At 42.0% G+C, this 23479-nt stretch overlaps 1 protein-coding gene across 6 annotated transcripts in view; it reads right to left on the reverse strand.

Annotated features, from left to right (window-relative positions):
- Positions 1 to 23479, reverse strand: part of LOC126469805 (formin-binding protein 1-like) — a 364658-nt gene that overhangs the window by 73511 nt on the left and 267668 nt on the right. For all 6 annotated transcript variants that reach the window (XM_050097066.1, XM_050097065.1, XM_050097068.1 and 3 more), the window contains 2 exons: positions 2430 to 2577; positions 2014 to 2271 (listed from right to left, as the gene is read on the reverse strand). In XM_050097066.1, the coding sequence (XP_049953023.1) occupies positions 2014 to 2271; positions 2430 to 2577 (406 nt within the window). The remainder of the gene's footprint in view (positions 1 to 2013; positions 2272 to 2429; positions 2578 to 23479) is intronic.

Raw genomic sequence — 23479 nt, forward strand, 5'->3', positions numbered from 1 at the left:
TTCCCAAGAATCGGTATAGTAAGGACCAAAGCACTGAAATGGCCAGAACTAGTCACTGTTTAGCCAAGGTTACCCAAGGCTGTCAGCTAGGTCACATGAAACCCATACTACTCTCTATTAGTATTAACACACATTATATCTACCATATATTTCTGATATCAAATGATTATCTATTACCCCCATGCATGGAACTGGGTAATCTACAGACATGATTAGAGGGGGAAAAAAGCATACTGTGTGCCTATGAGCTTCATCATGGCCCTGAATGTCTCTGTGATACTAACCCTGAATGCCTCTATAATATTAGCAACTCCCATGGAATTGTGGAGAGACCCCTTAAATGATACCCCAGTGATCCCTAACACACACCAATTTACTTAAAAACTGATGACCTAGGATCAAATGTAACATGTATAGGGGGACATAGCACTAATCACAAACCAGGAAACCAACTAAGATTGGAGAAGTGTTTTCTTTTTCAAGGAAGGCAGGCACTGTGAGGATAAATTTTAGATGGGATGAGTGACAGGGAAACAGATGGGTATGTAGAGTTGGGACAGGGAGGAACTGGACAAGTGGTAGTTAAAAAAACTCATACAGCAAACCTGATATATCTTGTGGCTACTTACACATTTGACTCTTCTTTTGATGAAGTAATGAGTGGCAGTGGTTTGACTGAAATGGTGATTATGTGCAGATGTATGAGACAGGTCTTGGACTTGGGTCTTCCACAGAAATATGACCCATGCGGCAGGGGCTGAGAGAAGGAAGGACATAGTGAAGGTCAAGGATACCGTACGAGTTGAGCAGCAGTGTAACACTTTGGGGGAAGTGAGAAGAATTGTGGACTTGAAATGAGAAATATTGGAAACAGTAAATGCTGAAATGTCTAGTTGTACAAAAACAGATAAAAACCACAACAGATTCACATTACAAATTATTTTATTCAAAGGAATGATAGCTTCATAGCATTTATAACTTCTGACAGAAGTAGTGTTGGAAAAGTGGTTATAAGTTCAGATAAAAAAGAATGAAAATTTAGGTAAAGATATAAGAGCCATGTTTCACTTCCAAGGTAACAAAGAATACAGTATTGACATCATTGACACAATGAGAAATAAAATTATATCATTTCAAGAAAATTGAGCATGGCTAATAGGTCCTCCCTTCGTTCAGCATTTAATTTGTTGGTCAATGAAAGCCAACAAATACTTGTTAGGATGGGAAGAGTATGTAGTTTGAACCCCAAAATTACATGATATTTTGTTTTATTTCATTATGCTGCACAATACGCAATTAAATTCTAACAATTTCAATCGATATTTTGTTGTGGTGGTTCTATCTGAGCTGTCCCTTTGTGTGTTACATATGTCTTTCCTTGAATTCTTAGCTCAGTATCTTTCTGTATGTTTCTAAATTTGCCTTTCCTTTCCATCATAAGGCACTGCACACAAGCACTTCACATTGAAAATGAAGTAAAATTTACTATTGCTTGCTGCATGTAGGTAAGTGAGCAAGAAACTTGTTATAACATGTTTACTACCGCAGTCAGACACACTCAACACATTCAGCATTCATCATGTCATGAACAAAGAAACCTGCATATGACTAAAGCTAGTGAAGCTATTTTGATGTACACAGACGCTTCTCTGGGAGGATATTAACGTTTCAGAGCACAAATGGATCTAGTTGACATCCTGGCAGAGAACATGATTTCATTCTTCTAGTTCTATATGATATACTGTGATATGGTAGCACTCTTTTGTGGCTGGTCAAGACGTGGACTTTGAATATTAGAAAATATGAAAACTAATTCTGGACAAGGTTAGAAAAGTAGTTCTTGTCTTCAAAGAATTAAGCATATCTAGAGACAGACTGTATTTACATGCTGGCAGGGTGTGTAAGAGGGACTACCTCATATGAAAAGGGTGGCAGCTGTCCAAGTGGAGGTATCGCTTGTACTGGGTTGTTGACTGCATATAATTTGACAAGACATAGAAATATGTATGTTACCTGCAGTTCATTAGTTTTTTGCAGCTGATTTGCATACTCGTTCTTTGTCTCTTCACACTGCTGTGATTTGATTGCCATATTCATTCGCTGCTTCTCAACCTCTGCTCTGGATAAATTGTAGTCTGCATCTGCACGCTGAAAATTTTCTAATGCACGCTCTGCTTCCTTGAAAGCCTTCTCATAATTCTTCTTTGCACGATCGAGGCTTAAAATTTGTGTATTTAAATTCTGCACCATACGTGCACCATCCTGTAGATGCTGTAAAGTAGAAATTAAACAAGCTTTAGGTGCACCCTCCCCTCGAATAGACTGTGAGTAACATAGTGATGCGACAGTTCTTACATTACAAGAACAACGATGGAAACTTGCATCAACAGTTTCGAGTTCTCTTAAATTATTTGAAGCTGCATACATACCTTTTTCCGTTCTTCCTTTATATCTTTCACTAGGATATTAAGTTCCCTTATAACATTCGCTTGGAGGTTTTCCGCAATTACTTCATGCTGTCCTGCGAGGTCATTAACTTCTGTCATCACATGCTTGAATGCCCGGCAAGGGCTATACCTACAAAAGTTTATGTTATGAGGTTTTTGTTGAACACTGTGTTGTTTAAACGAGTAAATTCAACAACTACATTAACAAAGTGTTTTGGACAAGTTTTAATAACAGTACAGCTGTACAAGGATTTTACAGATAATGAACTTTACACATGATTTTCAGGTAAACGTTAATTAATTATCAATAATCTGCACCATATCACAGAACTCCAACATAAACAAATATTCTCTAATTAGAGACTGAATGCAGGAATTTGGCATATTTAGATGTAACTGCTTTATGGGTTCAGTGATTTATGGCACCTTTAAATTTCCAAGTAATGGGTCATCTGCTATGTCCCGAGTTATTTTCATATAAATCCAAAGAAAGTAAAGAAGAAAATGATGGGTGGTAAATTAGTTCTACCATCCATATCCAGTTACCTATTACAATATCAATAAATGAAGCATTTCAAAGGCATGCTGCTAGATTTGTTTCAGGTGCATTCAGCTAGCATCTGAGTTTTATGGAAATGCTACATGAACTGAAATGGGATTCCCTGGAGGGAAAACTACACTAGTGAGAAAATTTAGAAAACCAGATTTTGTGCCTGATTGCAGAAACATTCTACTGCCATCAATGTACATTTGACGTAAGGATCATGGAAACCAGATAAGGGAAATTTGGGCTCATACTGAAGCATACAGTCAGCCATTTTTCCCTTTCTCCATCTTCAAGTGGAACAGAAAAGGAAGTCACTAGCACTTTGTACACAGTACATTCTCCCATGCATTGTGTGGTGGTATGTAGATGTACTGTAGATGCCATGAGGTGCAGTATAAATGTTTTGACTTAATTTTTTGTCTACATACTGGCACAAACAAACATTAAATTACACTATTCTCTGCCGTCAGATGTCACTGACGACTTTGTGTCATTATTATAAACATATAATGGAGAAAACAGGTGGAAATTACAATAGTGGTAAATTTGCACATGGCCTACACACCAAAGACAACTTGTTTGGATGTGTGTGACTCAAATGACAGAAATAAAGTGGGACAACAAAAATGTACAAAAGAACTGGTACTAAATTACCTAGTGAATGGAGCAGAGGTAACAAAAACCAATCTAAAATATCAATATAGGTGAAACATCAATTTTTGAGATGATGTGCGTCATATGTTTTCAGTCTGAGACTCATTCTGAAGCATGGTGTACATTGTTCTGAAACGTCCTGACTGATTACAACAGTGAGCTACACTTGGACTAGATCCCGTAACCTTGTCTTGTACATCCGAGATGTACCAAAATGTTGTCAGTGCATGTACACAGGAAAGTAATAGATACATCCCCTTGTAATTATGAAAAGGAATCAGTTAAATGTTGCTATGGCACATAATTACATTATCACATCTGAGCATTTTTTTGTGTCTCTTTAAAAGACTTTTTGCCTTAATCTCACATAAAAGAAATGCCCATAACCATAGAGACAGTATTTAAAACATCATGTCAGATTAGAGTTGAGTGGGACTTTAATCTTTTGCTGTCTTCAACCACAGTTGGTCTGATGAGCACTATTTACAGGAGTATCCTTTTGAGATTTGGTATAGGAAAGATGTGAAAATAATTTGGCTGACACCTTATCATGGTTACCTGTAAGAATCGAAAATGAAGAAAGCCTGTGCAAAGAGCAAAGAAATGTCCTTTTATTATTTCTCAAAAATGCTAAGTATATGACAGGAAGGCTAACGTGGAGTAGGAACTTAGCAGCTGAGCAGGATTAGGATGACATATGGGCCCTAGGTAAAGAGGAGATTGTTAGAAGAATATTCCAAGGATAGTTGGAAAGGATACCAGTTGGTCTATAAGGGTATCTCATTCTGAAGAACTTTGAGAGGAACCGGAGACTGGCAATTGTGCATCCCTCCAAAGTGGGTGGAACAACTAGTTTGGCACAATCATACAGTGTATGCCCATTATGATACTAAGAAGTGTGCAGCTTGTATGAGAAAGGATCACTATTCTGAACACTTTTTCTTCACTGTCAAATGGATATTAAAATGATGTGATGTTTGTCAGTGAATGAAGGTGCACACTGGCACTAAGGACAGAGAAGTACTCTATTGTGCCTGAGGGTCTATGGGATTTGGTGATAGCTACCAATTAACTTGTATGCATTCAGGTTCCAACTTGGTGTGTTCACAGTCACATTTATAATAAAACATATACCTTTTTTTCACTACCTATAAAGTCAATTGTGTTATAGAATGTTTCTCCTTTCAACCATGACTCTACCACCACTTTAAATTTATTTTCATACAGCTCCCTTCCATCATGTGGTACAATATGGAAAAATATTTTTCCAAGATGTACGAAATTATTTTTGTTTACTTTACTTAATGTAGCCCAAGAAATGCCCAGAGGTTTCCTGTTCCTGGCTGTAAATGAGTGCACATTTGATCTAGTTTCATACATGCGGACATTCTGTTTGACGTAAGTATTTTGAGTATATATAGTTTGCAAACGGTATGTATTTATGATCAACGAAGTATTGTCTGCATGAAGTTACTTGAATCAAAATTACGTCTAATTGCTTTCTACTGCCACCCGAAAAATTATTTTTCCCCAGCACAGTTCCCCTAATGAAGAATTCCACTGATGCGAGTGTGACTGGAAAAGTGCACAAGGTAAGACAGTGGAATGCATATAGTATCTCTTACTTTTTAGAATGAAATTACAGAAATCATGTATGTCTTTAGTTTTGGAGTTGCTCCATGATCTTACTATATTTCATACACTTCAGTAACTGGGTCACCAAAAACCACAATATTTTATGTTGTCATTAAACAATGATGTTATACTGGCAATTTCATTGCCTAATAATTTGAAAATTATATCACACAAAAATATGTGTATAATTGGACATTCTCTCTTCAAAGTCACATTCAACCGCCCTTCTGCTAGGAGTAATATATGTACCTATGTGGAGGTATTACATTATATTATACTATATACAGCTGTCACAGTGAATCTGAATTGCATTTTTGTCACTGTGGTGGATACCATAAAGATGAACAGCTGCTTCACACTTTAGTATAAAATGTCTATAGTATTAAGCATTTACAGAATGTGATAGTTGGTCAAACGTCTAGGATTATATTTCCAAGAACAGTGACGGTACACAAGAATGTTAGCTGATGTTAGCACACATTACAGCTAATAAAATTTTGACCTTACATTTTTAGTAACTTAAGCCCTTAGAAGTTCATTCCTGACTTCTGAAGACTATTGTAGAAAACAAAGAACAAATTAAAGAACTTCCTTGATTTTGTACTAATCATTGTGATTTAAAGTTCGTTGATGAGGCTACGTGGGCAAGAGTTTAACTACAATTCCAAAGGTTCAGAATTAAATCCTCAATTGCTCTTTGGATTTTTTTCTGTCACTTGTCACTTTTTTATCATGTGGCAACTATTTGTTAATGAGTACAATGCCAAGCTGCACTGTGTTTAGGAGTCCATGGCAGACCCTAAGTCACCTCCGTAGCTGGCATGACAAGACAGTTCAAATATCAGGGGGAGTCAAGGACGTAACGGGAGGTATACCCTTTTGTACACTAGGTACACTGGCGAAGTACAGATACGAAAATCAGCCATGGGCAGCTCAAAAGGCACTATCAAATCATTTGTCTGAACGGATTCAGGGAAACCACATAAAACCTAAACCTTGGTGGAGACTAAGGGATTCGAAACCCGCTCCTTCCAAGTAAGAGCACAGCATAAGACAGTGCCGCCTCGCTAGTTCGACGGCAATGATGTCGCTAAAGACGGAAGTACCTGGTCAGTTCCAAAAAATAGAGGGAAAATGAACCATGTAGTTTTTTAAAAACAATCATTCATTATTTACGAACTTCTAGCATGCTGGAATAATTGCAAGTCAGCAACTTCTGTTAATTAGAAGAACGAAAACCCAGCCAAAGTTGCAAATTTCCCTTTTTTTATTTACTCTTGGGTACATCACATAACTAATGAGGAAGTATTGAATAGGATTGGGGAGAAGAGAAGTTTGTGGCACAACTTGACCAGAAGAAGGGATCGGTTGGTAGGACATGTTCTGAGGCATCAAGGGATCACCAATTTAGTATTGGAGGGCAGCGTGGAGGGTAAAAATCGTAGAGGGAGACCAAGAGATGAATACACTAAGCAGATTCAGAAGGATGTAGGTTGCAGTAGGTACTGGGAGATGAAGAAGCTTGCACAGGATAGAGTAGCATGGAGAGCTGCATCAAACCAGTCTCAGGACTGAAGACCACAACAACAACAACAACAATTTACTCGATTACTAGATTCGGGCACAGATCCATTTTCAAATCGTACCATTTTGACTATCTGTTACGATGATTTAAAAATGAGTCCGACCCGAAACTAATCATCGAGTAAATAAAAAAAGTGTAAATTGCGACTTTGGCTGGTGTTTCGTTGTACATTCCTTATTTGCCTAGAACGATAGGGAGTTAGCTGGTGGTACTTAAAAAAGGCTACACGGATTTTGGTCGAAGTCTGTCCTGTCCTGCCAATGACACCGTTACGGCACGTCCCTCAAGAGATGTTCCAAAAGGCTTCTGTCGTTCGACCTCATATGCCGTGTGCAGTTCTCTAGCTTTTATCGTGTATCCGACGGTTTTCGTGACAACACTTTACCTTAGCACTTCTGTGAACAGGGTGCCACAACAGAGAAGAATATCCGCTTACTAAATTATCTGTTTCTGGCATTTCAAGAGCTGGCAAACACAGTTCGTACCGCTGCATACAAATAACAACAATAACTTCGCAGGAGTCAACTTTTAACAGTTTCAAAGTACCCGCACACCGTTTTGTAAAGCGATGGCGTAAGATTCTGCTCTCTCGCGTACATAACCACGGTGCAATCTACTTTTGTCGTGTAGCAAATAAGAAATCCTGAATCCATATCGAACTGTTATTCCGGTAACTAACGTCGAAAAGAAAGTCTGGGCGAGCGCGAAAGTTTACATCTTTAAATTTCAAGGAACGATAATTCTTGAAGGTCCTGCATGACGACGAGACCTAAAGTGTCTAGTAAATGAAGACGCTTCACGATATGTTTCTCGCTTCCGGGCTACAGAGATAAATTATATCACCAAAGCCAAGCGGATATCCTGCCGCACTGTTTGGTCTGCAGGGTCCCGTGTAGACAATACGTCCACTAACAGAACTCAGCGACGGACTTCAGACGAACTTATTTGCTATACATTATCACACACCATCCGGTGACTGTTTCCTCGTCGATGTATATAGTGGATGGTCCTCCGAGTAGCGATCAGTGCGTTGTCCGCCTACTAACACGGCGTGCTCACTAGAAAGGATACACCCCGACGACCCACATTGTCGCTGCACATCGTCGCCTATGCCGCCATTTAACGTATAATGTATACCGTGAGTACAAAGCCGTGATATGGATTCCTGGAACAGTCTAGCAAACCCCTAGGTAGATGAAGCGCAGAAAACCCAAGAGCATGAGAACGGAAGACGGTAGCCAAGTATTAATAGGAACGAAAGACCTCTGCAAATTATCGTCGATGTTGTTTCAATAGTTAGCCATAGGTTTCCGGTACTGGCAAGGAACATAGGCATCAGCTTGCTTCGGTCGGCCCAACTTTACGTGCAAACTGATGTCTAGATATTGATTTCCCTATGGGGCAGGAAACTTACCTGCCAGAATAAGTACAATTATTTGAGTCTGCATGAAATGCGTGAAGAGGTGTAAATGATCACCAATGGCATTTCCTAGAGGCTAAAAATCAAATAATCTATACACGACGATCAGAACACTCACTTTACCGAGAGACCACTCACTATACAGGCTGGTCCATTGATCGTGACCGGGCCAAATGTCTCACGAAATAAGCGTCAAAAGAAAAAAACTACAAAGAACGAAACTTGTCTAGCTTGAAGGGGGAAACCAGATGGCGCTATGGTTAGCCCGCTAGATAGGTCAAACGGATATCAACTGCATTTTTTAAATAGTAACCCCATTTTTATTACATATTCGTGTAGTACGTAAAGAAATATGAATGTTTTAGTTGGACCACTTTTTTCGCTTTGAGATAGATGGCGCTGTAATAGTCACAAACATATGGCTCACAATTTTAGACGAACAGTTGGTAACAAGTAGGTTTTTTAAATTAAAATACCGAACGTAGGTACGTTTGAACATTTTATTTCAGTTGTTCCAATGTGATACATGTACCTTTGTGAACTTATCATTTCTGAGAACGCATGGCCGGCCGAAGTGGCCGTGCGGTTAAAGGCGCTGCAGTCTGGAACCGCAAGACCGCTACGGTCGCAGGTTCGAATCCTGCCTCGGGCATGGATGTTTGTGATGTCCTTAGGTTAGTTAGGTTTAACTAGTTCTAAGTTCTAGGGGACCTCAGCAGTTGAGTCCCATAGTGCTCAGAGCCATTTGAACCATTTTTGAGAACGCATGCTGTTGCAGAGTGATTACCTGTAAATACCACATTAATGCAATAAATGCTCCATCAACCTCGATGCATATGGCAATACGTGTAACGACATTCCTCTCAACAGCGAGTAGTTCGCCTTCCGTAATGTTCGCACATGCATTGACAATGCGCTGACGCATGTTGTCAGGCGTTGTCGGTGGATCACGATAGCAAATATCCTTCAGCTTTCCCCACAGAAAGAAATCCAGGGACGTCAGATCCGGTGAACGTGCTTCGACGACCAATCCACCTGTCATGAAATACGCTATTCAATACTGCCGCCGCCACCCCTCTTCGCTTTGCCTTGCCTGCCACATACTGGCGGTGAACACTTCATCCAACACCAGGACTCGAACCTGCTACCTGCTACCTGCAGGACTCGAACCTGCTACCTGCAGGACTCGAACCTGCTACCTGCAGGACTCGAACCTGCTACCTGCAGGACTCGAACCTGCTACCTGCAGGACTCGAACTCCACTACACTACACTACACTACACTACACTACACTACACTACACTACACTACACTACACTACACTACACTACACTGAACGAAGGTGGGTTATTCTTCTGGCCTAAACATCCCACGGTCCACTGTTTCCGATGTGATAGTGAAGTGGAAACGTGATGAGACAAGTACAGCACAAAAGCATGTAGCTTAAACTGAAACTATATTTGCCACTGACAGTAATTGCTGCAGACTCTTCGTTCTGCTTGCACACTTTAAAGAGTCGTAAGTCGACCATGGCGTAAAGAAAATGACTTAACAGTTAAATCAAGATTCGCTGACTTCAAATAGTCTGTAGAATTATACAGACAGCTATGATCAATCAGTACTGGAGTCGCGAGAGACACACATTATTTTAAGAATACAATGTAAGCCTTCAGATACAACAAGCCATGACAATATGCCGGGTGAAAACCTCATAAATTTATTTCGAAAAGCATGTATAAATAAGATACGAGTGCTCAAATGAATAACATATGTACAGCGATATCCAGTGTCACGAACATTAGAGCAGCACAGCTCTATTCTCGTGAGGGAAATGGTACAGTAATAGTTTCATCTACGAATGATCAAAAACTGTTCCCACTGTTGAAGAGCAATTCGGGGATGGCGATTGCATCTTTCAACACTATCGAGCACTTCTTCATAATGCACGGTCCGTGGCGGAGTGGTTACACGACAGTAATATCCTTGTAACGGACTGGCCTGCACATAGTCCTGACCTGAATCCCACAGAACACCTTTGGTATGTTTTGGAACGCGGACTTCGTGCGAGGCCTCACCGAGCGACGTCGATACCTCTCCTCAGTGCACCACTCCGTCAAGAAGAGGCTGCCATTCCCCAAGAATCCTTCCGGCACGTGATTGAACATATGCCTGCGAGAGTGGAAGCTGTCATCATGGCCAAGGGTGGGCCAACACCATACTGAATTCCAGCATTAGCGATGGAGGGCGCCACGAACTTTTAAGTCATTTTCAGCCAGGTGTCCGGATACTTTTGATCACATAGTGTAGATATTCTGTGGCTTCCCTACGCCGATTATGGAGAATATCATTGTAGTTCCTGTGAAAGAGAAACTAAGGAGCTTCTTCCCCACCCTTACCCTATCTGGGATAATCTTTCCTCTCTAATGACCTTGTCGTCGACAGGACGTTCAATAAATTCTAATCTTCCTTCTGACTACGGAGATTTGAAAGAAATAAGCGAAATGCTCTGGCAGACCAGAATTTACATCAACAAAATAAAAGCACTTTCGACGTGAACAAATGATGCTGCCGCATGCAATGCGCACAAACTTTTCCTGTGACGTCATTGTTAAGCTGTGTGTATACTGGCGTTGAAACAGCCGTCGTGACGAAGTGGATACAAACATACCGCTAGGTTCTCCTTGGGATTTGAAGGTAATGCAAGGAGAAGAAAGTGTCGCGCCAGGTTCTACACTGACATTCGCTTGGAATGTTTTGAAAGAAAGAAAATGAGTCCGCATAATGACGGCTGGACCCCACTTCCGCAGCCGAGGTCACTAGAACCTAACGCACGCTAGCGTAGTGGCATTCGACGCAGAGGCAGCTTCTTGGAATACTGTAGATTAACAGACATTTAATAGCAAAATTTGGTTACAAAAGGAACGTGACGTGGTGGCGTACATTTCGTGATAATCAGACTGTACGCCAGTACGCTGCTATGTCATATGTGACACAGCTGATGATGATCCTTAGGTTACGTACTGCAGCACCCGGCGAAGTGAGTGTTGTTCAAAATGCGCAGGTCATGTGTCGGTACCCGATTTCACCATCTCTTTCCATTCACTCCAAATTCATTTATAATACGAATATTGCGTTGTCCTTTAGTATACACATCAACGTCTTTAACATGGCACGAAAACATACTTGGCACTTCTGACTGAAAGTAAGAAGACTTTGCAAACTACACCACCAAGGTTGTGTCAAGGAAGTGGAAAATTCCCTGGCCTACCACGAAGGGCTCAGCACTGAAAAGAGGATTATCAAAGTTCGAATGGTTAAAATCGAATAAAAAGTGAACTACAGATATATGTTTGTCCTAACACTCTTAAGCTTGTTTCCCGCAAAGCTTTGCATTTCTGCGCAATCTATGTTTGCAGGTTAACGAAGCTAAAGACTAGAGAAGCGAAGGCGTTAAAGAAAATGTCATGTATCAGATAATTATCACCGCAGGGTCACAAGAGTCATAAATAATGTATTATCTGGCAAAAGGCTAAACATGTACTTGAAACAACATTTTAACACAACAGTACTTTTTGTCCGATTTAACCAGGTAGACGAAATAGCAGTTTTCTTAGCCCCCTCCGTTGCCCACGCCGAAACTTACAAGAGAACCGTAAGAAGTTCCCCTCAGCGATTTGATTCATATTGACAGGATGTGTAAATCGTTACTATGATTTCAACATACGTACACAGGAAGACGCAAACCTCAACAGTTTTCCAGAAAATTTTGGGCATGCTTCTACACTTTGTATGGTCGCTAGCATTCAAGCAGTCCGCAGCTGAGCGAGTAAGCGGTTAGTTTGGTAAGCACGAGGTTCCTGAATCGAATCTGGCTACTGGTGCATTTTTTCTTCATTCCCACGTTGTTCTATCAACGTGCAATATTAAAGTAACCCCCCTGGTGCAGCCCCGCGTCGTTTATTTCTACATTCAGACGAAGAACCATAGAAAACGACAACAAAATTGTGCGTACATCATCTAACAGAATAGGGAGATGGCTTCTAGAGAAGACTACATAAAAATTCATTCATACACATCAGTCGTCTGTTCCAATATTCTGTGACATGCTTCGATATGCATGGTACGCCGCTAAACTGTAATGAACGAGAACAGTTTATGAATGTAAACAAAGTTTGTTTTGCAGCAGACACACTGAAAAATCGTGCACATGCAAAAATATGGGGTTCATCACATGTGCGGTATGTCGCAATAATGATTGTTTTTCATGTTTCTACGATTATCATCATCCTGATTTGTACAGTACTCCAAGGTTAAATATTATACTTGTCACAAATGCAGATACAATAATAAAAATGAAATGATTTATACAGATTTGTTTGAAAGATCTCGTTTACACACCCAGTCAATACGAATCAAATCCTTAAGTTTATTGGCTTCCAGTACGTGGCCATACTGCCATCTCAACAGTGGATGATAGGACAGTGTGTTCCGAGAATTCAGAACATTCATTATGGTGAATCCGTGAGTACGACGTTACACTGGTTAGACTTATCATTTGACGCCATGCAAGTGATTTTGTGTCAGTTACAACACAACACCCAGTTCCCGAGCGGAGAAAAATCTCTAACCCTGGACCGTTCGGTTAGCAACTGGGTAGTAGTTGGTACCGTCCCCTTTTACGTTTATTTTGCGGTGTGTCTTCCTGTCATTTTAGTAAAGCCAATCAGTACCCCTAAAAATAATGGAATCCCTTTTCTCGGTCTCCGTTAGCCACAGTTTCTTCAGGAATTCGTGGTTTACACATTTTGCGTCTTTTGGCCTCCAGTGTTTCGTACTAGAAGATTAAATGTGCTGCCGTTTCATCCCTCGTACCACATAGTCTGCACTTAGGGGGTTCCTTTCCTATACCCATCGTGTACAGCTGTTCCTCGGAAATCTCACTATTGGTCAGTAAACTTACTACGAGTTTAACTCTGCCAACTGTTCCAAACCTAGGATTACAGAACTTATGTTTTGAACATGGTTTCGGCATCGCTAGCTTGCCATGTTTTTGTTTTTGTGTTGTTGTACATTTTTCCTTTATTCGGAATCGAAGTGAAAATATGGAGTTTCAATCAAGTGATTAAAACACAGCCGAAAGAGAAATCTGCTGGCAAAGATCTGGGTGACGTTATCACGTTGGCTTTCGGTATTGGAATATTGCAGTACGGGAGCACCGAAAATGATGTAGCATGGTCACATGCTGCTATTAATTGCACATACTGTTCCACTCAGCTGTGTTGTCATAACATTGTTAAAACGACACATATGCAATTCGGTGAATGATAAGGGAAAAACTAATAAAAAACACACGAACTTCTATTTTCAAAAACACTATCCAGTCATATTAATGTGACCACCTCTCAAAAGCCTAAATAACCAACTTTCGCAGTGTAGACCGCTGCGAGACATGCAGGAAGAGTGTCAGCGAGGTTCTGAAACGTACCAACAGATATGTGGAGCCTTTCGCCTCCAGTGCCGTGGCCTGTGCACTACGTTTCTAGGGTGACGATCCACTACGCGAACAACCCGATCGAGATGGTCTCGCAGAGTCTCGATTGGAGTTAAATCAAGGGGCTCTGGTGGTCAGTGAAGAACGGTAAATACATCCTGGTGCTCTTCGAACCACGCACGTACGTACACTGCGAGCTGTGTGACACGTTGCATTGTCCTGCTGGTAGATGCCATCATACCGAGGAAAAACAAACCGCATGTAAGGTTGGGCATGGTCTACAAGCGTAGACGCATTCTTGTGCTGATCCCCTGTGCCTGACACAATGACGAGCTCACCCAGGGAATGCCACGAAAACATTCCTACGACGATAACGTTCACTCCACCAGCCTGGACCCTTCCGACGTTTGTTGCATGGTGATAGCTTTCCGCAATCTCACACCGAAGGAGCATAAAACGTAATTTGTCTAAAACTGCCATCTGTCGCCACTCAGTGGACGTCCGGTTGCGGTATTAGTGTGAAAGGTCCAGGCTTCGTCGCCGATGAATAGCAGTCAGCACGAGTGCATGAACCAGACGCCTACTGCGGAGGCCCATGCTCAGCAACGTTCGCTGAACAGTCGGTGAGGAGCTATACAGGCAGCCCCTTGGTTCATATGAGCGGTCAGTTGCTCGATAATTGCACGTCTATTCACCTCTACAAATCTCCGCAGCCCTCGTTCACTCCTGTCGTCTATGGTCGTGGGGCACCAGGGCGGTCTCGGATAGCACCATTTTGCCATGCACAGTAGTAGTTTAACCACGGCGGCAAGAGAACAGTTAACAAACTTAGCCGCGTTCGGAAACGTTTCCACCCTTGGTCATGACCTTTTGGACGTCACATAAACCGCTCCATTTCCACATTACGACAACGACTGCACAAATTTCCGCGTCGCCCGACACGTTTTATATGCCTTCCATTGCAAGTGCTGCCACTTGCAGTCTGTAAATGGTTATTGCACGTTGACGTTTAACATAGGCAGTAGTCACAACGTGATTGGACCGCGTATGACTCTTGTAGGTACTACATATACAAACTGTTTCATTCAAGTGTTTAGCTGTTTGCAAAAGAATACCTGATATGTGACTATTGTGAATTGTAAGGGTGACAGAGGTCCGCCAGATTGGCCGTGCGGTCTAACGCACGGCTTTCCGGGCGGGAAGGAGCGCCTGGTCCCCGGCACGAATCCGCCCGGCGGATGTGTGTCGAGGTCCGGTGAACCGGCCAGTCTGTGGACGGTTGCCTCAGTTACACTATGTCGGTGATTGCTGCGCAAACAAGTTCTCCACGTACGCGTACACCACCATTACTCTACCACGCAAACATAGGGGTAACACTCGTCTGGTGTGAGACGTTCCCTGGGGGGTCCACCGGGGGCCGAACCGCACAATAACCCTGGGTTCGGTGTGGGGCGGCGGAGGGGTGAAGTGGACTGCCGTAGTCGTCGTGGGGTTGTGTTTCTAGGCCCCCGGTTAACATACAAGACAATACAAAAGGGTGATAGATGCCAGTTAGATCGTACTGGTTCTTCATCGGGATGTACTCCTGCAGCCTTTACAGTTGTTAAATTCAAACATCGACTGAACACAAAAGCACAGTGCTTTTCAGGTAAATGATCTTGATGGGTGGTAGAACAGACACGTCTTCATGTTTTAACACTTTGCCGTCCGCACGTCCCGTACAAATTTATTCGCTTGGCGCCGGCAGCGCTATGTCGGATTACTTGGCTTGTCGCCGGCCGCTTGTCACCTTTCCGACAAGCTTCAAACACATTGACTTTTGCGCGCTTTAATTTTCCGGAAATTCTCTATTTTGCCGCATCGTCCCACGAACTCGAATTTTCTTTTCAAATAACTTCTCTGCAAGTTCTACACTGTTATAATAATTATCCGTGCAGAGGTGATGGCACTTTCCGTCAGAATGTGTCAATAGTTCCATCACTGATTTTGCTAAAAGCTGTCCAGCGCCGGAATATATCTTGAATGAGGAAATGTATCCCGTACTCGAATCACAAATGAGTATGACGTATTTCGTAATTTTCGACGGATTGTAAACTTTAAAATTGAACCGTCCATGCCACGGTATCATTCCTTCATCAGTTGAGATGTTTTGACGTAGATTAAACGTTTCTTTAAACGTTTGGAAAAATAATCAATTACGAATTGCACTTTGCAAGCCGGTCGCCATTATCCAGTTTATTGTTGCTGTAGGAAAAATGTAAAAACGTTAATATTTGTCTGAATCGGTCGCGGAACATCGTTTTGCGAAATATTGGTGTGTATCAACGGATTCATTGACCAACCATCATTGATCCTTGCTTTTCTTATAATTCCCATAAGGATAGCAAGCCCAAACCATTTTATAAGTTGGAGTCCCGTAACGTCGACAAATTTGGCATTTTTGAAATCCAGTTTCCTTCTATTGCAATTTTGACTGTAGTACTTTTTGGTTTCGTTGCTAATTATTCAAATAGATCGTTCCCAATACATAACTGTACGATATCCTCGACACTCTGTGTATCTTTCGGAAATAAATTTATTATTGATTCTCGGTAAATCAAAGTCTGACCAGTGTGCACTGTCTTCTTCGTCTGATTCAGCCGAATCGGTTGGCAACCGTAGCGTTCGCCGAATTCTTCTTGGACGCATTCCACTATCTTCCTACGATTCTACTTCACATTCATTTTTTTGACATCCAATGTCTTCTTCCCAATCGGCCAAGTCGCCCGGAACGTCAGACAAGACGTTCGCGCATTCATCGTAAATAATCCTATTGTCTCTTTCGTCCACCATGATGAAAGGGCACAAGTACTTATAAAAACAAAACACCTGTTGACGTGTGTAACTTATTGTTACTTAAACAAAACACCAACACAACGCAAAAGATACTAACGTGCTGTCGGCCCGCGCTACTATGCTCACGACACCACTGTGGTGTCGCCGGACGGCATAGTGTTAAAAGCATTTTTATTCGGGTTTAGTCGTTCGAGCTCTGATACTCCCCTTATCAATGTCGCACTGCATCAATTATTACAATTAATATGTACATCGCTCAGTGTCTGCACTACTTACACAGGCGTCACTTTAACCAGTATTACAAAAGAGAAATTAATGCCTTGTACGTAATACACGGAACTGCTTTTTATGCAATGCTAATTTCTTCTCCATGCTCAGGCAAGACGCAGATATCAAAATGCTTATATAAAGAAACTACAGTTCCGGCGACTCTCTTTCAGTTTCTTCACAATATCATTCTACCTGTCCAAGAACTAAAGATCCGTGGGAAAAGTTACGTACTCTCAATTTAGTTCTAGTGATAGCAATGTGATGTGCGACGTACTAAAGCCATTGTCAAAATAAGGAAATGTTTTGGTTCTGCTACAGAATGTCTTAATTTGTCGTTACAGGTAATGGTGATAGCTCAACCGTAGCACGTGGTTTCCAGGCGGTTTTCGCGCTCTGCAAGTTCGACTTCTGAAGTGGCTTGCTCTTAAATACCACCATGGGAATTATACAACAGCTGCTAGCATGGCAAACACCAGTTGTCTTACACGACGCAAACAATTAAGAAGTGATCGACAACACCCACAAAAACCACACAACTATACGCATGAAACAGTATAGTCATATTTATTTAATAAACAAAAGGTAGAAAGAGATATTTTTTTACTACATGAAATATAACTTATAGCCATACAAATTAAGGTATAGCAGTCGCAAAACAGAAGATCAGTTTGAACACCGTATAGATTTACAAGTCCTTCTGGGAACAGCACCGAAGCGAGAAGCAACTCATCCTGCTTCCTATGGACGCAACCAGAATCACACTGCGTTTTGAAACTTTCTCGTAATTCCACTGCCGTCAGCGATGAAAAGCAAGTTGGAAAGAACTGTGTTAGAAATAACTGTAGATTACACTTAACCAGGCGAGATAGTAAGCCTTAGTTACCACAACCCGTCAAAAAAATACACTGACGAAAAAAATCGCAACGCCAAAAAATAACGTGGAGTAATGAAATTGCGAGAATAATTTCGTTACGTAACATATTTAAATGATTAAAATTGCAAGGTGGCAAGTTCCCGTTAAAAAACACCCCTAGAATACCGTGATGAATGGCAGCACAACAGGTCGAATCACCAGAGTGACGAACAAATTTGCAGTCAGGGTACATGGGATAACCAAGAGACTGCTCCTGCTGTCGCACAAAATGACAACTCAGACCATAACCCCAGATGTCGGTCCGGTGTGTCTAACACCCAGACAAGCTGGTTGCAGGTACTCAACTGGCCTCCTAACCAAAACACAGCCATCACTGGCGCCGGAATACGAACAGCTTTCATCAGAAAACACAATCGACCTCACGCCTGCCTTCCAATGAGCTCTCGCTTGATACCACTGAAGTCGCCAACAGCGGTGGTTTGGGTCAGTGGAATGCACACTGCAGGACGCCTGACTCAGAGCTATACTTGACGTAACCAATTTGTAACAGTTCTTTGTATCACTGTGGTGTCAGCTGCTGCCCAAATTGCTGCTGCAGATGCAGTACGATGCACCAGAGCCATACGCCGAACACGATGGACTTCCTTCCCGGCAGTGCCATGTGGCCGTTCGGAGACCGAACTTCTTGCGAGCGTACATTCTCGTGGCAACTGATGCCAGCAATCATGTACAGCGGCTATATTCCTGCCAAGACTCTCTGCAATATCGCAGACGGAACATCCAGCTACTCGTAGCCCTATTACGTGACCTCTATCAAACCAAGTGGTGATAATGGTGTCTAAGTCGCATTAACGGCATTCTTGTATTATGATCAACTCACCACGTCCACTCTCAAAGGTAACTAACGCGGCTATTTAAAACAAACCTGATTTCCATCCTCATACTGGATAGCGCCACTGTTATGCGACTGGTACGAAATTGGAATAGACAATGTTCCAGATGTAAAAACACGCATACCAACTTTCGTTTATGCCGCACAGCTCCTTCATGGTGTGATTTTTTTCCAGTCAGTGAACATCGATTCTGCCAGAAGAATGATATTGCCCTTCAGCTTTTTTTATGTTCTCTCTTTGCTTTGGAATGAATTCTATTCTAAAGCATGAATCTCTAGTAAAATTACGTTATCGAAACTATTAAGTGCTAAATAATTCAGCTGAAAATCGACGCTATTGAAATAAAATCATTTGAAGTAGTAGCAAAGAAAATAAGACCTGAAACACGAAACTATCCGAATCTAATAAGTAACAGAAATTAACACATGGACGCACAACGAAGGGATTACCAGACCGGGACGGAATTCGGTAGATGTGATGTACGTATGCAGACAAATGATTACAACTTCAGTAAACTGGATGGTTTAGTTAATAGAAACATTTTCATAAATCGAACAAGTCAGTAACGCTTTGGTCCATCTCCGGCCCTTAATACAAGCAGTTATTCGGCGTTGTACTGACTGACAGAGTTGTTGGATGTCCTGAGGGATCTCGTGCAAAATTATTTCCAATTGGCGAGTTAGATCGTCCAAATGCCGAGCTGATTGGAGGGCCCTGCCCATAATGTTCCAAATGTTCTCAACTGGGGAGAGATCTAGCGACCTCGCTGGCCAAGCAGAGTTTGCAAAGCACCAGGACAAGCAGAATGAAGTTTCGTCGTGTTCGAGCGGACAATATCTTGCTGAAATGTACGCCCAGGATGGCTTGCAATGAAGGGCAACAAAACGGGGCGTAGAATATCGTTGACGTACCGCAGTGCAGTCAGAGTGCCGCGGATGGGATCCTGCTACGAAATGCAATGTCACCGCATACCATTACTCCCGGTTGACATGCCGTATGAGGGGCAACAGTCGGGTTGGAATCCCACTGCTGTCCAGGGTATCTCCAGATACGTCTTCTCTGGTCATCGGAGCTCACTTCGAAGTAGGATTCATCTGTGAATACAATTATAGTCCAGTCAATGAGTTTCCAGGCCGAATGTGGCGACACAATTGCAAATGGGATGGTTGGCGTACAGAGGTCAATGGTAGTCAGTGCAAGGGACACCGTGAACTCAGCCCCCTTTCTGTGAGCTGCCTATTAATGGTCGTTGTATTCACTGAAGCACCAGTTGCACGTCGGATCGATGATGATGAACCCAGCGCTCTGAGTGCCTCTCTGACGACTGATCGGTCCTTACTTTCTGCCATCTCTCTATGTTGACGGCTTCCTTCCTGACAGTGACTTCTGCCATAGTTCATCCACTCGTACCAACATCATCGAGTAGTGGCATCGCTCCTATTCAAATGACGAGCGATACGTCGATTGCTACAACCGGCTTCTTTGAGCCCAACTACACATCCTCTTTCAAATACCGCTATCAGCCTATATTCTTCACTCGCCTGTCTGAGAAGCGTAGTTACTGTGCAGCTGAGTACATGGAACGAAACTTGCAGAGACTTTATGCTCTGGTTTCGAAATGTCCCCTGTTTACTATCCTTGACAGCTGCGCAGTGAAATAGCGCTGCAGCGTCACGCATTCATCCACTGGCCGCCGAAGTTAACAACTTTGCATTTTCGTCCATACCTATATGGTATCAATTTGTGACCAATTTGCAGGACTCCTTCTGGTGCGTCTGGTTTTTTTTTAATTTTTTAATTTTTTTTCCGGGGAGTGTATGCAAAGGCGCCGTGTTAACTTCAAGATTGTCTCCTTATTTTATCAGCATACAAGGAATGAGAAGACATGGAAGTTTTTGTTACGCAAGAAGTGTTAGGTCTTAAAGCGAAAGTTAATTGTATTGCACTAAAATTTCTCTGTTTTCTATCTGTAATTAACATCACTTTTGCATCAGAGACGAATAATCTTAAGATGTTTACCACTCACTAATTCCAGTCTATCTTGAGTGGAAGATAGTAACGGCGTGGCTTCTGTCTTGCAATGACGAGATTAAAATTGCTGGGCTTACTTATTCAAAGTAAAGCAGCCTCTTTTTTAAATAAACTCAAAAAGAATCCTCGGCTGGTGCTGCGGCGTAATCAAATAACCAATAATACACTTCACCGTTGCTGTTTTGGTTCTATTAGATTTTAGGACGTACGCACTATTAAAGGCGCGTTTACACTGAGTTCGCAACATTGTTCGTGGCTAGTAATGGACTACCGATGTTCGCAACATGTTGGCAACATGTTCGCAACACAAAATCCACGGCTGTGTTGGTAGAGATCAAAGTAACATTGCTCGTGGCCTGCTACCACTAAATTCCGTTACGCAGCGTTAGTGTTCTTTTGCTCTGAGTGAGTGTTTTGGTGTTTGTTTTGCTAGAGTGTAGTGGTGCGTTTATTTTATGTCCCTTCGTTTTTATTTGAAATGGAGTGGTCACGAGACAAAATTTTCCAGCTGATGTCGCTCTATGAGGCAGAGGGGTGCCTGTGGAATGTACGTTGCGCAGGGTACAAAAATACTAAAATCAAACATGATTCATTTCAAAAGGTTGCTGCGGCGCTTGGCACCAGCATCAGTGACGTGGACAAAAAAATTAAATCTCTCTGGTCTCAGTACCGCCGAGAGAAACGAAAAGTAAAGTAAAGTAAAAAACGTAAATGTGGTACTGACACTTTATGAAACGAAGTGGTTTGAATTTAAATATCTACGTTTCCTGGATGATATGGAACTATTTGGAACTATTTGAGATATGGCTGGCTGTGATAGGAGTCTCCTGATGCCAGAAAACGAAGAGTAACAGCAAGTCTTTGGTTTACAGAGATTGCTTTTCTGAAATTTGTGACTTTCTTTGAAACAACTTGTCCTATAATATTCAACAACATTTCAAAATCTGACGGCGACATTCTACTGAAGTTGCGAAAGCCAGAACCGTCTTCCAAATTCAGCTCACAAAGCATGTCATTCCGCCTCGTCTTCTATAGTATGTTTTAGCCCACCGACGATGACTACATCGTTTTCTTCGTCTGTTTATTTCGTTAATGCACCACCAAATGTCATTAACTCTTCCTCTTCACTTGACATAGCGTATCTCTTGATGTGAATACACAAAGTAACCTATCAGTTCACCGCAGCAGACTATGCCAATGCGTAGAAATGTTGGTCGCTAGTGTAAACGGGAATGCGAACAACGAACAATGTTGCCAACATGTTGAGGGAACAAGTTGCACACAATGTTCCGGACAAAAACATTATCTGAGCTCAATGTAAACGCGCCTTTAGAGTCTTTAGTATATACATACGATCAAGATAAATCGCCTGCGTCAAGTTCGTACGACACTAAAAAGCCCGTTATCCTCCAGATTTCGTACCAGAACCGCGACTGCTTCATACCATTACCCCAGTACGTCTTCCAGGAATAAATTCCCAGTTGCAGTAACATTTATTTAAATCAAGGAATCTAGTCAGAGAGGTGTTTGATATCTTCTCTGGGCACCTCTTAGTAGGTTTCTACTCTAGCTTCCAGCTCAATTTTACTGAAAACATGGGATCAGTGACACATCTGTTTGCAAACGACTGTATCCCGTACACTTTGATTAAAGATATGTTAGGCCAAAAGTCAGGCTATGTATGGAACTATATGGACTGTGTTGCGAAGATGGCTTCTGTTCTCTGGTATCAGCCAACGAGTGTGCTGAAGAAAGATCATAAATTAGTCCTCTGTAACTTCCCACTCTCAGCATACGCTCTTCATTACAGCATATGTCGACTATGGATAAGCGTAGCACATAGGGCCAGTAAGTCCCAGTTCATTCATTATGGCGTTGAAGGTTTAGAATCATCTTCCAGCAGCTACGTGACACCGTGAGAGATCATAGACGATCAACACGCTCTCCCTGCAACGCGCAACTGGAGCAAATTTAGATCACCACACCCAACAACATGAAGCTCAGAGTGACGGCCTTCTCTCAGCGGAACTACACGAAATACTTTATTTCTTTGCCTACGTCGATTGAAAATTCTTGGGTTATGGTCACTCTGTTTATAACTGTAGTCGTACGGCGAAACTTACAAACACGTCAAAAGCCTCAGATTAAGTCTCGAATATGTGGCGATGCTGGTATGTTAGCTCACGATGGCCTCGCGTACTGCTATATATGTGATAGTGATTGTCATGCAGCTGTGAAACGGTATTAATCTATTTAATCACAATTAGTGGAAATAGTTTACTGCAGGCACTATAATTCCTTCAGGGTGTTTCCGTTTTGTTTTTCTTTGTGCATCGAAGACGAGCATGCGCGGAGGAACTTCTTGAATTGGTTCACAGCCGAAACTGCGCCTCATGTAAATGCACAAACGACTGTCACTATTTTTCATCAGCAAGGTCAATGTTTTACACAAGACGCCATAGGAAATAACTGAGTGGGGTGCAAGTAATGCGACAAACCTGATGAAAATGAGATGCAGCTTGATTCGCGGCGCCTATTTTATGGCTCCTATACGTTGGAGTGTGCCGTACACAATGCTGGAAGAGATCGAGCGAGGTTTCCTCGAACACCTGGTGGACAACGTGACTTGTTATTTGAAATTACCTGATCTACGGGGAAAGACTGCTTGACGTAGATTTTTATGGGAGATATAAACGTTTACGCCTAGTCGTGACAATTTAAATGGCTCTGAGCACTATGCGACTTAATTTCTGAGGTCGTCAGTCGCCTAGAACTTAGAACTAATTAAACCTAACTA

The sequence above is a fragment of the Schistocerca serialis genome, chromosome 3 (assembly GCF_023864345.2).
Source record: "Schistocerca serialis cubense isolate TAMUIC-IGC-003099 chromosome 3, iqSchSeri2.2, whole genome shotgun sequence".
NCBI classification, from domain to species: Eukaryota; Metazoa; Arthropoda; class Insecta; order Orthoptera; family Acrididae; genus Schistocerca; species Schistocerca serialis.